The following is a 12,979-nucleotide window of genomic DNA, read 5'->3' as shown; positions in this document are numbered from 1 at the left end:
TTGATAATTGAATAAGTTAATCTCGCCGGTCCTGTGTGGACCGGCAGGAATTTTCTGCGGACCAGCGGTTGAAGAAATGTGAAGTAGATGACATTAAATTTTATACCTTTTGCAAGTAGTAATTCTTTGCCGCTAGTTTTATTCTTACAAATTTTTGTTTAAATCACTGTATCTCAAACTGTGTGCCTCCTGAGATTTCAGGTGTGCCGCGGGTACACTGGGGAGGAGGAGAGGCACCAGTGCCAGCTGACTGCCTACAGGACGTGCCTCTCCTGTAGGCAATCGGTGGGCACCAGTACCTATCCTCTCTGACCCTCTTCCCTTCTGGCACTCCCCCACTGGCATCTCAGGGCCCTCTTGGAGGATCTACACACACACACACATGCGGACATCGACTTGTCACGCATGCGCGTGATGTCATCATGGCGATATCTGCGCACTTCCAGGTGCCTTGAGCCATGGCCACTATCTTTAGTGTGCCACGGCTCGAGAAAGTTTGCGGGACACTGGTTTAAATAGTGACCGTGGTGTAAAATTATGCAAAGCAGTTCATTTTTGCATAGGAAAGCTACATGCAGAAACAGACTTCACCGAAAAATAATTATACCTTAACCATATATAGGGTTTTTGCATAATTCTTCATAGTAAAACTGTGTGCTATTTTTCAACTGTGCTCATTTATCTAAGTCCTGGTGTTAAAAAAAAAAAAAAAAATGCAGTTTTTCATAGTTTTTCATTGTTTAGTCCTGTATCTGGATCTGACACATGATGGTGTTAGGTGTTTGCTGGTTGGTTCTGCTGTGCACACTTAGCTTATTTACACTCACTAATTTCATGAGTTACCCATAGTTAGAAGAATGCAGAATTTCACCCTGTTTGTGTTTAAAGTGATTTATTTGGTGTGGTTCACAGGTCATCTCTTGGATTCCTTTGCTCGTTCAGCGCTGTGGGATTCTGGCTTGGATTACCTGCATGGAACAGGACATGGAGTGGGGGCTTTCCTAAATGTTCATGAAGATCCCTGTGGTATAAGCTACAAAACATTTGCAGATGAACCTTTGGAAGCTGGCATGATTATTAGTGATGGTAGGTTGTGGTTTGCTGGAGTGTAGTCAGTGGCTTAGTGAGGATAGTAGGGGCGTCTGGGGCGGAGGCGCACTTCCGCACCTCCCTTCCCCACCACAAAAAACGGGACTCCCTGACATTCCTCTCTCCCCAACAACAAGCGCCACTCGCCTTCCGATCACCCATCCCCCTCCCACAAAATCCTGGGGGTCTAGTGGGCTTGGGGGGTTGGAATCAGACCCCCCCAGCTCGAGAACCCTCCACCTCTGACACCGCCCCCCTCCCCCATACCTTTTGCTGAAAATCAGGCAGGAGGGATTCCTGCTCCCTCTTGCCTTGAAGCCATCTTTTCAAAATGGCGGCTTGTCCCCCTCCCGGTGCATCATGGATGCACTGGAAAGGCCTAAGGTCCTGATTGGCTCAGGCGCCTGTTTCAGAGTTTGGGGGCAGTTACCCTAAAATGATCTGGCCCTCGATGTTATCTTTTTTGCTTCCTTTACCATAGGAATCGCCAATAATTGACTTTGTAATGAATGTGAGATATGTATCATAAACATTAGGCCCTGCAGATTGATTACACTTCCAGGCAGAAGTAGCCCCTCCTTTATTTTGAAAGCTAGCTGTATGATGTCATTTATTACCAATTGGTTTCTGGTTACTTAGAGCCTGGGTATTATGAAGATGGGTCTTTTGGAATACGGATTGAAAATGTTGTACTGGTGGTCCGTGCCGAAACTAAGGTGAGTCTTTGTTGGGAGTGCTTGCTTTTTTGTTTTCTGCAGGTCAGGTTTATTAATGGATCTATCTGAAACCACTTTTGATGGTAGAATTTGCCAAGGTATCCACAGCGGGCTTCCTTCTGCCACGTTGAGTGCTTGGCTTCACACTGGGCTTGTGGATTGGGGAAATGGGACTTCAGGCATACTGAGTAAGCTAGATTGGGGTTAACAACTCATGTAGTCAAGGGCCACAAACTGGTCAGAATTCAGGAACACCCTATAAGCATGAGAGATTTGCATGCACAATTTCTTAAATGTTTGCTGATCCGTCTCGGGCATATTCATTAGGGATATGTTTGAAACCTGACTATTTGGTGGCTCTGAATTATGACTTGCCTACCCTTGAACTAGAGAACTACAAAATTTGTGGAACTTAGTAGAGAATAAAATGGGGACACATTTTTCCCTGTCCTCGTGAGTTTTGTCGCTGTTCTTGTCCCTGCCCCATTCCTGTAAGCTCTGCCTCAACTTATGATTTTAGTGTTTAAGCTTGTGCAGATGAAGACAGAGTTTCTAGGAACGGGGAAAGGACAGGAAAAGAACTTGCCGGGATGGGACAGGAAAATGAGTTCCCCTGGGGACGGGGAAAAATTTGTCCCTGTATCATTCTCTAGTACTTAGTTTTTGTACTGCCTAGAAATGTGAATTCAGTACTAAATTCATAAAATTGGATTGATTTACTGTGCATAATTTTGCTTTCAACTCTATGTGGAAACTAAATTAGGAGCTAGAAACATTTTTTGTGGATATTTGAAGCATTAAAAGTTTTTAGGCTTGCCTCTGACCCGTATTTTGAAGTATGTGAACATGAAGGTATGAGCTGTTCCTCCAGTCCTGTGTAGGAGATTTCCTAGTCTTTAAAAAAAAAAAAAAAGACACGTGTCCCACCCTGTTCTGCCCTCAGCTCGCCCTCACACAAACCTCGTCTCTTCTTTCTTAAGCTTGGGGCCTCTGATCATGCGCAGATGTGACGCGATGATGTTACGTGCATGCGTGTGGCATCATCACATCACATCCATGCATAGCTGGACATGTCTGGGTTTTCCTGGACATCAGATAAACTTGGTCCTGTATCCTAAGAAAAGCAGTAAATGCAAAACTGATAATGATTGTAGTGTGCTGGATGGAGGTTTGAGTGTTTGGGGTGTCTCCTAATATATGGCGAAAACCAAAAAGAACTCTGTGGAGTGACGATGTTCCTAAATGGACTTTATTTGAAAGTATCAAAGTTCCAAAGGTCCACTGAAATCATCCACATAAAAGTCAATCATCCACATAAGAGCCTTAAAGGACCTAATCCGCTAGAGATACTGCCCCCAACACGGCTCACCACACAATTGTTTCCCACGTACTCACCTTTATAGGACCCCCAGGGACCACTGAAGAAGACTTTTTGTCGAAACGCGGACCTTGTTGGGTCCTGTATCCCTAGCGGACTAGGTCCTTTAAGGCTCTTATGTGGATGATTGACTTTTATGTGGATGATTTCAGTGTACCTTTGGAACTTTGATACTTTCAAATAAAGTCCATTTAGGAACATCGTCACTCCACAGAGTTTTTTTGGTTTTCTCTGGATTTTCTTCTTTGTGGATATTTTGGGGTCAATTCCTTTTGTTTTTTCCTAATATATGGCAGCATGCTTGTTTTTCTGCTCTCTGCCTTGGGCTTTCCATTATAAAGCATTTGAGGACCCTGGTATCAGAGTTTGGTAGCTGACATAAATCAGGGGAATTAATTCTATTACTGTTGACACTCTATTAACCCACTGCTCCCTTTGCCCTCTGTTCTGTTATAAACCTAATTGATTGGGGGGGGGGAGGTGCAATGAGAGTAGTAGAAGAAAACCCACATGACAGAGAATGCCTTTTTTGATTTAAAAAAAGACCTTTTTTCCTTTCAGTTCATGGCTCTACATTTGGCCACTAGGGCCCTGATTCTAAAAATGTTGCCTAGCTGATTTCTGTGTGAAACGTAAAATTTTTTAATTGGTTTTTATTGGTGGTTTCAATCATTTCATTTAAACAAATAAAAAATTAATTCCCCATGGGAAATTGGTGCGGTGCCTACATGAAAAGTGGGTGTGGTTAGGGGCAGGAGTTTGGGCATGGAATGACTTGGATATTGGTAGGCATCTGTGTTACGACTGGTAAATTAGGCCAGGAAAACTCTGTCCTAATATACCAGTGTCTAACATTGATGCCTACCGGTGTGTAAGTTGAGTTAGGAGCTAGTAGGTATGATTTATTTTAAATGGCGCCTACCTTGGGTTAAAAAATATATATCAAAAACGTATTGTAGAAACAAGGAGCTAAAAGCCTTCGGATGAGTGCATTTTCGCTATTACTGTGATTCTGTGTTCTACGCCTCCACAACCTCTTATACAAGTGAAGTTGAGCTGTAGCCCTCGCCAATAATTTAGTTAGTTTGGGATTCTAGTCACTTTGCTTGACACGATTAAGGCATTGAATTTTGCCTACACTGTTTATACTCTGGAAAAACTTATTTTGAAAAAGAGTTGATTCTGTATGAATGAAAATGATTTATTTATATGTATACGGAGCTTTTTTATAAACCCGTGATGATGTGAATAAGTTTGGGCACTTGTGTAGTCCCAGCCTGTTTATTTTTCTCCGTTGTATTATTCTTTTCATACAGTTGTGTTGTGTCAGCAATTCGTCTGTATGTGGCTTGAATGACTCCCTGCTACTAAACATTTTCTACAATAGGTTTTTGATATATATTTTTTGATTATTCACGATTGTACCCCTGAATATTTTTAGTTGCCTACCTTTGGTTGACATGCGGTAGGTGCTGTTTATAGAATCGGGCCTTTTATGCACATATTAAGAGTGGGGAACAAAGTGTAGGGACTGCCAGAATCAGTCGATTAAGCGGAAGCTTGTCTTTTGAATACCTGAGATCTCTGAGCTCTTTTCAAGGAGCATCGCTATCTGTAGCCTTCTTAGGAGTAGCCCCCACGCACTGGAATTTACTCCCAGAGGGGCTATGTCTAACTCCAGACTACCTCTATTTCAGAAAGCCTGGCTCTTCACTCAAGGCGATTGACTCGTATATATCATTCTGCACCAGGACTCACTTGCTACAAACACGAACTAAATCAATTCCTTATACTTTGCTTAACTGTATAAAGAACGTGCCTTGAATTTAGCCTCCCTTCTTTTTATCCCAATGCACGCTGTACCACCCATCTTGTCCCTGTTTAATATCTGACTTGGCACCTCGGCTATAGGATAATGTTCTGATTTGTACTTATTCGATGCTTCATAAGTATTATGTCTACCTTTAAGTATGTATTATATTGCTCTTGTTTGAATTTCAGTGCTGTTAAGTCTATTTTTGAAACTTTCATGGTAATCCTATTAATTTCATTATGCTGATTTTGATTTACCTCATTCATTGTATTTGTTTATATATGGTCTTTTTGCTATATTGAATTATATGTGCTGTACACCGCCTTGCATAAATTTCTTCATAAAGGTGGCTAACAAATCCCAATAAATAAATTTACATCTCTTATACTAATTCTTATATCCTGCAATTACCTTGCGCAGATTCAATGCGGGTCACATCTTGATAAAGAAGTTTGGATATCTCCAAGGAAGCAAAATTCAGTTACATCTTCAATAAAAAAATTTCTAAATGAAAAGGTTTTTCATTCTCTCCTAAACTGACCATAATTTTAAAATTCTTCTCATCTTAATCGGAAGGGAATTCCACATTGTTTACCGTCTGATAAGAGAAAGAGGCCGAGATAAACCTCTTCTCTTTAACCCCTAAGCATGAAGAAAACTTTAATGCCATCTGTTGTCTAAGACCCAGTCTTGAATTCCCCGATAATTGAATAAAAGGAACCATAGAAAACAGGGTCTTCCCATGTCGAATTCTAAACACCACTGAACACACTTTAAAATAGACTCTTGCCTCCACAGGCAGCCTTTGGCAATCTAAGATGATCTTTTTCTGTCCAAATGTGGCCAATGACAGAATTTTTCTGTAGCAGCATTTGAACATCAAAACTGCTTCCTGCTCAAAATTAATGCCTCTTCATGTGTTTTTTATAACTTCAGCATAGACAACTTCCAGTCTTTAGAACTAATAGTGGCCAATTAGACCAAACATTTAATATTTCAAAATATTCATGATCCTCAGAGGGCTAGATAACCCCAGTGGTTCGTGTGAAACAGATCACAGAACCCGATCTTCCTTGGATCAACAACTTGTTTGTTTTTATGAATTTAACTTTTTAGCTTTTTCTATTCCTTTTTTAATATATAAATTCATTTATTCATATCATAATACTTAGCTTTATAGTAGTAGCAAATAGCTTTCATCAGGGTCGAGGCTCCTGTTGTTAAATCTAAAAAATAAATTATCCAGTGAGAATATCTCTACTTCTATTGTAATTATATTAAACATCCTCTCCAACGATTTAAATTTTATAACATAAAATATCCAAGACTTACTGTCGTGCTTATGAGAAACCGCTCCTCTCCGTAGAATATCATGCTTTGATGGTGTCTGTTGTCAGTTCCGGTTAAAACCAAAAAGTTCAAACCGAAACTAAAAACCTGATTGGAGCAAGTTTCCATTGAGTTATGACATTGAAAGTTTAAAATGAGGAAACCAAGCCTTTTGATTTTTAATAATATGGGCACTTTTAGCTTTGCTTCACGATGTGTGATTATGGTAGCATACAACACTCATTTTTTGCATTTCACTGTACCATTATCCAATGAAGGTTTTTGATTACAACGGTGAACAGTAAATGGAATGGTGGTAATATATATTCTAACAAATAATGTAGCACTTCTTCTTCCTTCCCCAGTATAACTTTAAAGATCGGGGCAGTTTGACTTTTGATCCCATCACACTGGTTCCAATACAAACAAAAATGATCAATTTTGATTCGCTAACACAAAAAGAGGTAAGTTTCAGAGTGCATTTGTGTGTGTGTGTGTGTATGTATGTGTATATATATATATATATATATATATATATATATATATATATGTATATGTATGTATGTATGTATAGATATATGTAAATTTCAGTTTGTATCACGGCTTTCTATTATAGCTCAGCACTCATTGCGGGTTACAATACCAGTAATCATAAACACAGTGCAGTAATGATAATATATTTTCTTGATGAAAGGAATTGAGTGAGGCTATCAAGTGAATGACATCTTCCAACAGAACCAGGATGGAGCTCCACAGCTCAGAATTTGGGGGTGGGGTTGTTACTAAGGTGCTTTGCCGTTAATGTATGTTAAAGGGCAATAATGCACATTTAATATGAGGTACTGTGAGATACATAGCAACGCATGCAAAACAGTTTATTACTAATCAAATGTGAATAAATGCAGCATGGCGGTATTTTTCTGTCCTAGGATCATCAGATCACTAATCTAGGGTCTGATGTACCCAAGCACTTCTGAAAGGGGCTGGCACTTGAAATCAGGAGCTTTTAAACTCCTGCCCCTATGCTTATCTTTCATAATCCCTGGTGTGTACCGTGGTTGGGATTGGAGTGATCCATCTAACTCCAGCCCCCATTCCACATGGGTCCAGCATCTCTCTCCCTTCCCTTCCCTCCAGGTCCAGCCCCCACCCCACATGGATCTAGCACCTCTCTCCCTTCCCTTCCCTCCCCTCCAGGTCAAGGCACCACCCCACATGGGTCTAGCACCTCTCTTCCTTCCCTCCAGGTCCAGCCCCCACCCCACATGGGTCTAGCACCTCTCTCCCTTCCCTCCAGGTCTAGCCCCCACATGGGTCTAGCACCTCTCTCCCTTCCTTCCAGGTCTAGCCCCTCTCTCCCTTCCCTTCCCTCTAGGTCCAGCCCCTACCCCACATGGGTCTAGCATCTCTTCCTTCCCTTCCGTCCAGCTCCAGCCCCCACCCTACATGGGTCTAGCATCTCTTCCTTCCCTTCCATCCAGGTCCAGCCCTCACTCCACATGGGTCTAGCCCCTCTCTCCCTTCCCTTCCATCCAGCTCTAGCCCCCACTCCACATGGGTCTAGCATCTCTTCCTTCCCTTCCGTACAGGTCCAGCCCTCACCCCACATGGGTCTAGCACCTCTCTCCCTTCCCTCCAAGTCCAGCCCCTACCCCACATGGGTCTAGCATCTATCCATTCCTTTCCGTCCAGGTCCAGCCCCCACCCCACATGGGTCTAGCACCTCTCTCCCTTCCCTTCCCTCCATGTCTAGCCCCCACCCCACATGGGTCTAGCACCTCTCTCCCTTCCCTTCCCTCCATGTCCAGCCCCCACCTCACATGGGTCTAGCACCTCTCTCCCTTTGCTTCCATTGAGCTCTGCAGCCAGCCAGCCAACATCCCTCCTTGGGTCATAGTAGCAGCAGCAGAATCCCTTCCCCCCTATGAGTCCAGCAGTCCTCTCATGCGATAACAGCGGCAGGGGAACCCCCCCATGCAGGTTGGCATCTGTATGCCTTCTTCCCCATCTCCCCTTTCGCCCGGCATTTATTTTACTAGGAGCCTTAGCCAAGCCATAGAGAAAAAGAATCGGAAGCCTGCTCCGGTGCCTTCCTTCTGCTGAGTCCCTCCTGGAAATTACATCAAGGAGGGACTCGGCAAAAGGAAAGCCCCAGAGCAGGCCTCTAATTCTTCCTGTGGCGTGGCTGAGGCTCCTTCAAGTAAATAGGTGCCGGGTGAAAAGGGGAAGAAGGCACACAAGTGCTGATCCAGGCGCAATTTTTTATTTTTGGAGCAAGGCTTTTTAATGCTCTTGCAGGGTGATAAAAGGCCTTGCTCCCATTCCTGCAGTAAACCTGGCAACAGTTTTCCCATTCCCGTGGTTTGCCACAGTTTACCGTCCCTGTTTCATTCTCTACTCCTGAGCACCCTGAATAACACTGCCTGCACTGAGCTACCACAGATAGTCACTTTTTCATGGTAAGTTGAGATTTGGGTAAAGCTCAGTTTAAAAAAAAAAATCAATCTAATCTTCCTTCCTGCATCTTAATATCTATCCCCTGTTAGTGTTAAATTCTGGGCAGCCACAGTCTCTCCTGTATACCATGTCCACCTCAGTAAATATGTTATTAAATATCACTGAAGTTGGGTTTTAGACCTTGCCTGAAATGCAATAGTGTCTCTCTTATGCTTGTTTCCTGACCATGATCAAAAGGAGTGCAAGCATTGTGTTAAGACGATCTCTCCATATTTGTGGTGACATCTGAATTGTCTTTAGAACATTTCAAAGCCAGCACAAAGCTACTATTTGGGAAATCAAACAAGAACTCATGCTTAGAAGACTCCTGCATCTTCAGAGACCAGTGAGAATCTTTCTTGAAGCAGCCATCACCTTGTAGTCTCCGTAACCATTTTTGTGTTTTGCTTGTCGGCTCAATAAAATATAAAGTCCAGCCAACTGAACGCCAGGATTTAATAAATTCTAGTTCTTGCACTCGTTAGTAGAAATTGAAGCGGAGTTGAGGAGTAGCCTAATGGTTAGTGGGCTGAGAACCTAGGGAACTGGGTTCAATGCACCCTGCATCTCATGGTACAATACTTAGATTGTGGGCCCACTCGTTACCTGCATATATGTAACTTCTTTGGTTGTACCACAGAAAGACAGTATATCAAATCCCATTACCCTTACCTTTTTTAAAAATGTGGAGATTTTGTTAAACCTCCTTTGGGAAAGGCCCCATATATTAGATTATTTAGGAAAGAAAATCTTCAAGGGCATATGCTCTCTGCTTGGATTGCTGACCATCACTTCTGCACAATTCAGTACATATATGCCAGCGGTCTCCAACTCAAACCCTTTGCAGGGCCACCTTTTGGATTTGTAGGTACTTGGAGGGCCTCAGAAAAAATAGTTAATGTCTTATTAAAGAAATGACAATTTGGCATGAGGTAAAACTCTTCATAGTTTATAAATCTTTCCTTTTGGCTAAGTCTTAATAATAATATTGTCATTTAGAGCTAAAGAGACAGATGATCAAGAAACTGTTTTATTTCACTTTTGTGATTATGATAAACATACCGAGGGCCACAAAATAGTACTTGGTGGGCCGCGAGTTTGAGACTACTGATGTATACCATCTTTTAGAAAGTGGAGAAATTTTCCACTTGCTTTCTACTAGAGAATGACGCTGTGACAGAATTCATCACCGTTCCTATCCCTGTGGATAACCGCGGGAAACTATCCCCATGCTGGTGTAGAAGGACTGAGGTTGAGATATGAGTTATCCGTGGGGACAGGAACGGTGATGAATTCTGTCACCATGTCATTCTCTACTTTCTACACAGTCCCAAGCCCAACTATCTATTTTATTAGGAGAGACTGATGAGTGTCAGAACAGCTTATGATTTTCTGCTTCTGCAATTACATGAGAAACTTAAATGGCTGCGAGCTTCTGGTTTGCATGAAGATGTCCACTCCAAGTTAGCAGATGCTTCTTTCACTGAGAACTCCTCCTCTGGAGCAAAAGTGAGAGATGATTGATAGGATTAAAGATTATTGCTCTACACATCAGCATCTTTCAGCAGCACGTACAGCCTTCTGCATTGACACCCTCTGCTGGGCATACTTCCTTAAACCAAAATTGATATAGCTAATATTGCAAGGGATCTTTCTATCAGAAGCAAACTCAACAAGGTCAATGAGAGAGGGAAGGCTCAGCCATTTTCTCCAAGCTTTTATGGGCGACCAGCTGGACTGGAAACCGTCTCTGTTAGGCTACAGTACCTTGAGCTTTTATTCATAGCTGTCTATGTGAAGGACAGTTCTTTGATCAAGGTGCGTGCATTTGTGTGTCCTTTATGCATGTAAATGTCTAGACTACCAATACTTGCATATGGTTATACAGACCCGAAAAAGAGCCAGCAGGGTGCCTGTGCTTTTCTGTAACTTACACATAGTGCATATGTGCAAGGGGCAAACATACATGTGTGGTACATGGGCAGGACTCCCCCAGTTACACACGTAACTGTTGATCTACTTCTACGCTAGTTAAAAATTTTCAAGCACCATTCTGGCCTCATGTGCTGTTCTTTAAATTAGGCCTCTTATTTTCTTGCCCCTGTTACTCTGTCTTATCTGTCTATATGCTGCATGTTTGCTTATGCCCTAGGCCACAGGTGTCAAAGTCGGTCCTCGAGGGCCAGAATCCAGTCGGGTTTTCAGGATTTCCCCAATGAATCTGCATGAGATCTATTTGCATGCACTGCTTTCAATGCATATTCATTGGGGAAATCCTGAAAACCCGACTGGATTCCGGCCCTCGAGGAGGGACTTTGACACCCCTGCCCTAGGCTAAGGGTAGGCAATTCCGGTCCTCGAGAGCCGGAGCCAGGTCAGGTTTTCAGGATATCCACAATGAATATGTATGAGATGGATTTGCATGCACTGCCTCCTTGAGATGTAAATCAATCTCATGCATATTTATTGTGGAGATCCTGAAAACCTGACCTGGCTCCAGCTCTCGAGGACCGGAGTTGCCTACCCCTGCCCTAGGCTGTTTATTAAATTGTTTGTTGCATATTGTGTTGACATTACAATGTAGCAGTGGTTACAATTACAATGCCAGTGGTTCTTAAACCTGTCCTGGGGGGACCTCCAACCAGTTGGGTTTTCAAGATATCTCTAATGAATATGCATGAGGCAGATTTGCATGCCTGCCACCTCTATTATATGCAAATTTTCCTCATGCATATTAATTAGGGATATCTTTTTTTTTTTTTTTTTAATTTTTATTTATAAATTTTCCATTCTTACAATATTTGAATCATACAAAATATTATTAGTTATTACATATCCAAAATATTATCATTAGTAATTCATAGTATTTAAAATATAATATGGTAAAGATTATACAATATCATATAAAATATAATTCCCTCCCCCTTTTTATATAATATGTTTCCATTAATTAATCAAATCCCACCCCATTCATATATAATTTTTATCATTGTGCTAAGAAACTAATCATTAGAATAATTTGTCAATGGTTGCCAAATTTTCTTGAAATTAAGAAGACTTCCCTGTTGTAACGCTAATATTTTTTCCATTTTATAAATATGACAGACAGAATTCCACCAGAACGTATAATTTAATTTGGTATAATCTTTCCAATTTTGAGTAATTTGTTGCATGGCGACTCCTGTTAGTATTAGTAATAGCTTATTATTATTTGTTGAAATCGGACTCTTAGTTCTCATTGCAGTGCCAAATAATATGATGTCATATGAGAGTCCTACATGATTTTCTAGTAACTTATTAATTTGGGGCCAAATTGAATTCCAAAATGCGTTTACACAGGGACAGAAAAAGATTAAATGATCTAACGTCCCTATTTCCAATTTACAATGCCAGCATCTATTAGATCTAGTACTATCTATTTTTTGCAGGCGCGTTGGGGTCCAGAACACTCTATGTAATAAAAATAACCATGTTTGATTCATAGATGCTGACCTTGTAGATCTTAATCTCCAGGACCAAAATCGTGGCCATTGAGATTCAGAAATTGTCTGACCAATCTCAATACTCCAAATATCCCTAAGACCTGTTTTCTTTTTTTTATTTAAAAATCCGTATATCAATTTGTACCATTTTGCGGCTTGGTGACCCAAAAAATCCGTCTGGAAACATAAAACCTGTAGACTGTATTGATTATTTAGATTTTTCCATTCAGGGAACCCTACCTGAATGGCCTGCTTCAATTGCATCCATTTAAAATATTGTGTTTTATTTAATCCAAATTTAATTTGCAATTGTGAAAAACTAAGCAGTGATCCTTCTGATATGACATCATTCAATGTTCTTATTCCTGCATTTATCCATTGTTTCCAGACGATTTTAAATCCGCCAATTCTGATCCTGGAGTTTATCCATATTGATTGATTTAGAGATTTAGCAATAGGTTCTGGTGATAGATTACTGATATATCTCAATGTTTTCCAAGTGTCAAATAAAATTCTGTGATCTTTGTATCTTTTAGGCATTGTTATAGTTATTAATTGTTCTGGATATAAAGGGAACAGGAGCCGCCATTCTAAATACAGCCAATCTGGTACATTTTCCAAAAGGTCTGGGAGGATCCAATACATACCCTGTCTTAAAATATAGGCTTGATGATAC

At 41.2% G+C, this 12,979-nt stretch overlaps 1 protein-coding gene across 11 annotated transcripts in view; it reads left to right on the top strand.

The window, feature by feature from the left end:
• XPNPEP1 (X-prolyl aminopeptidase 1) overlaps window positions 1–12,979 on the top strand; it is a 140,299-nt gene that overhangs the window by 109,104 nt on the left and 18,216 nt on the right. For all 11 annotated transcript variants that reach the window (XM_033942158.1, XM_033942159.1, XM_033942152.1 and 8 more), the window contains 3 exons: window positions 913–1,086; window positions 1,729–1,805; window positions 6,691–6,789. In XM_033942158.1, the coding sequence (XP_033798049.1) occupies window positions 913–1,086; window positions 1,729–1,805; window positions 6,691–6,789 (350 nt within the window). The remainder of the gene's footprint in view (window positions 1–912; window positions 1,087–1,728; window positions 1,806–6,690; window positions 6,790–12,979) is intronic.

This window comes from Geotrypetes seraphini, chromosome 4, assembly GCF_902459505.1.
Source record: "Geotrypetes seraphini chromosome 4, aGeoSer1.1, whole genome shotgun sequence".
NCBI lineage: Eukaryota > Metazoa > Chordata > Amphibia > Gymnophiona > Dermophiidae > Geotrypetes > Geotrypetes seraphini.
Note: the sequence above shows the minus strand (reverse complement) of the source record. Positions and strands in the feature narration are given on the sequence as shown.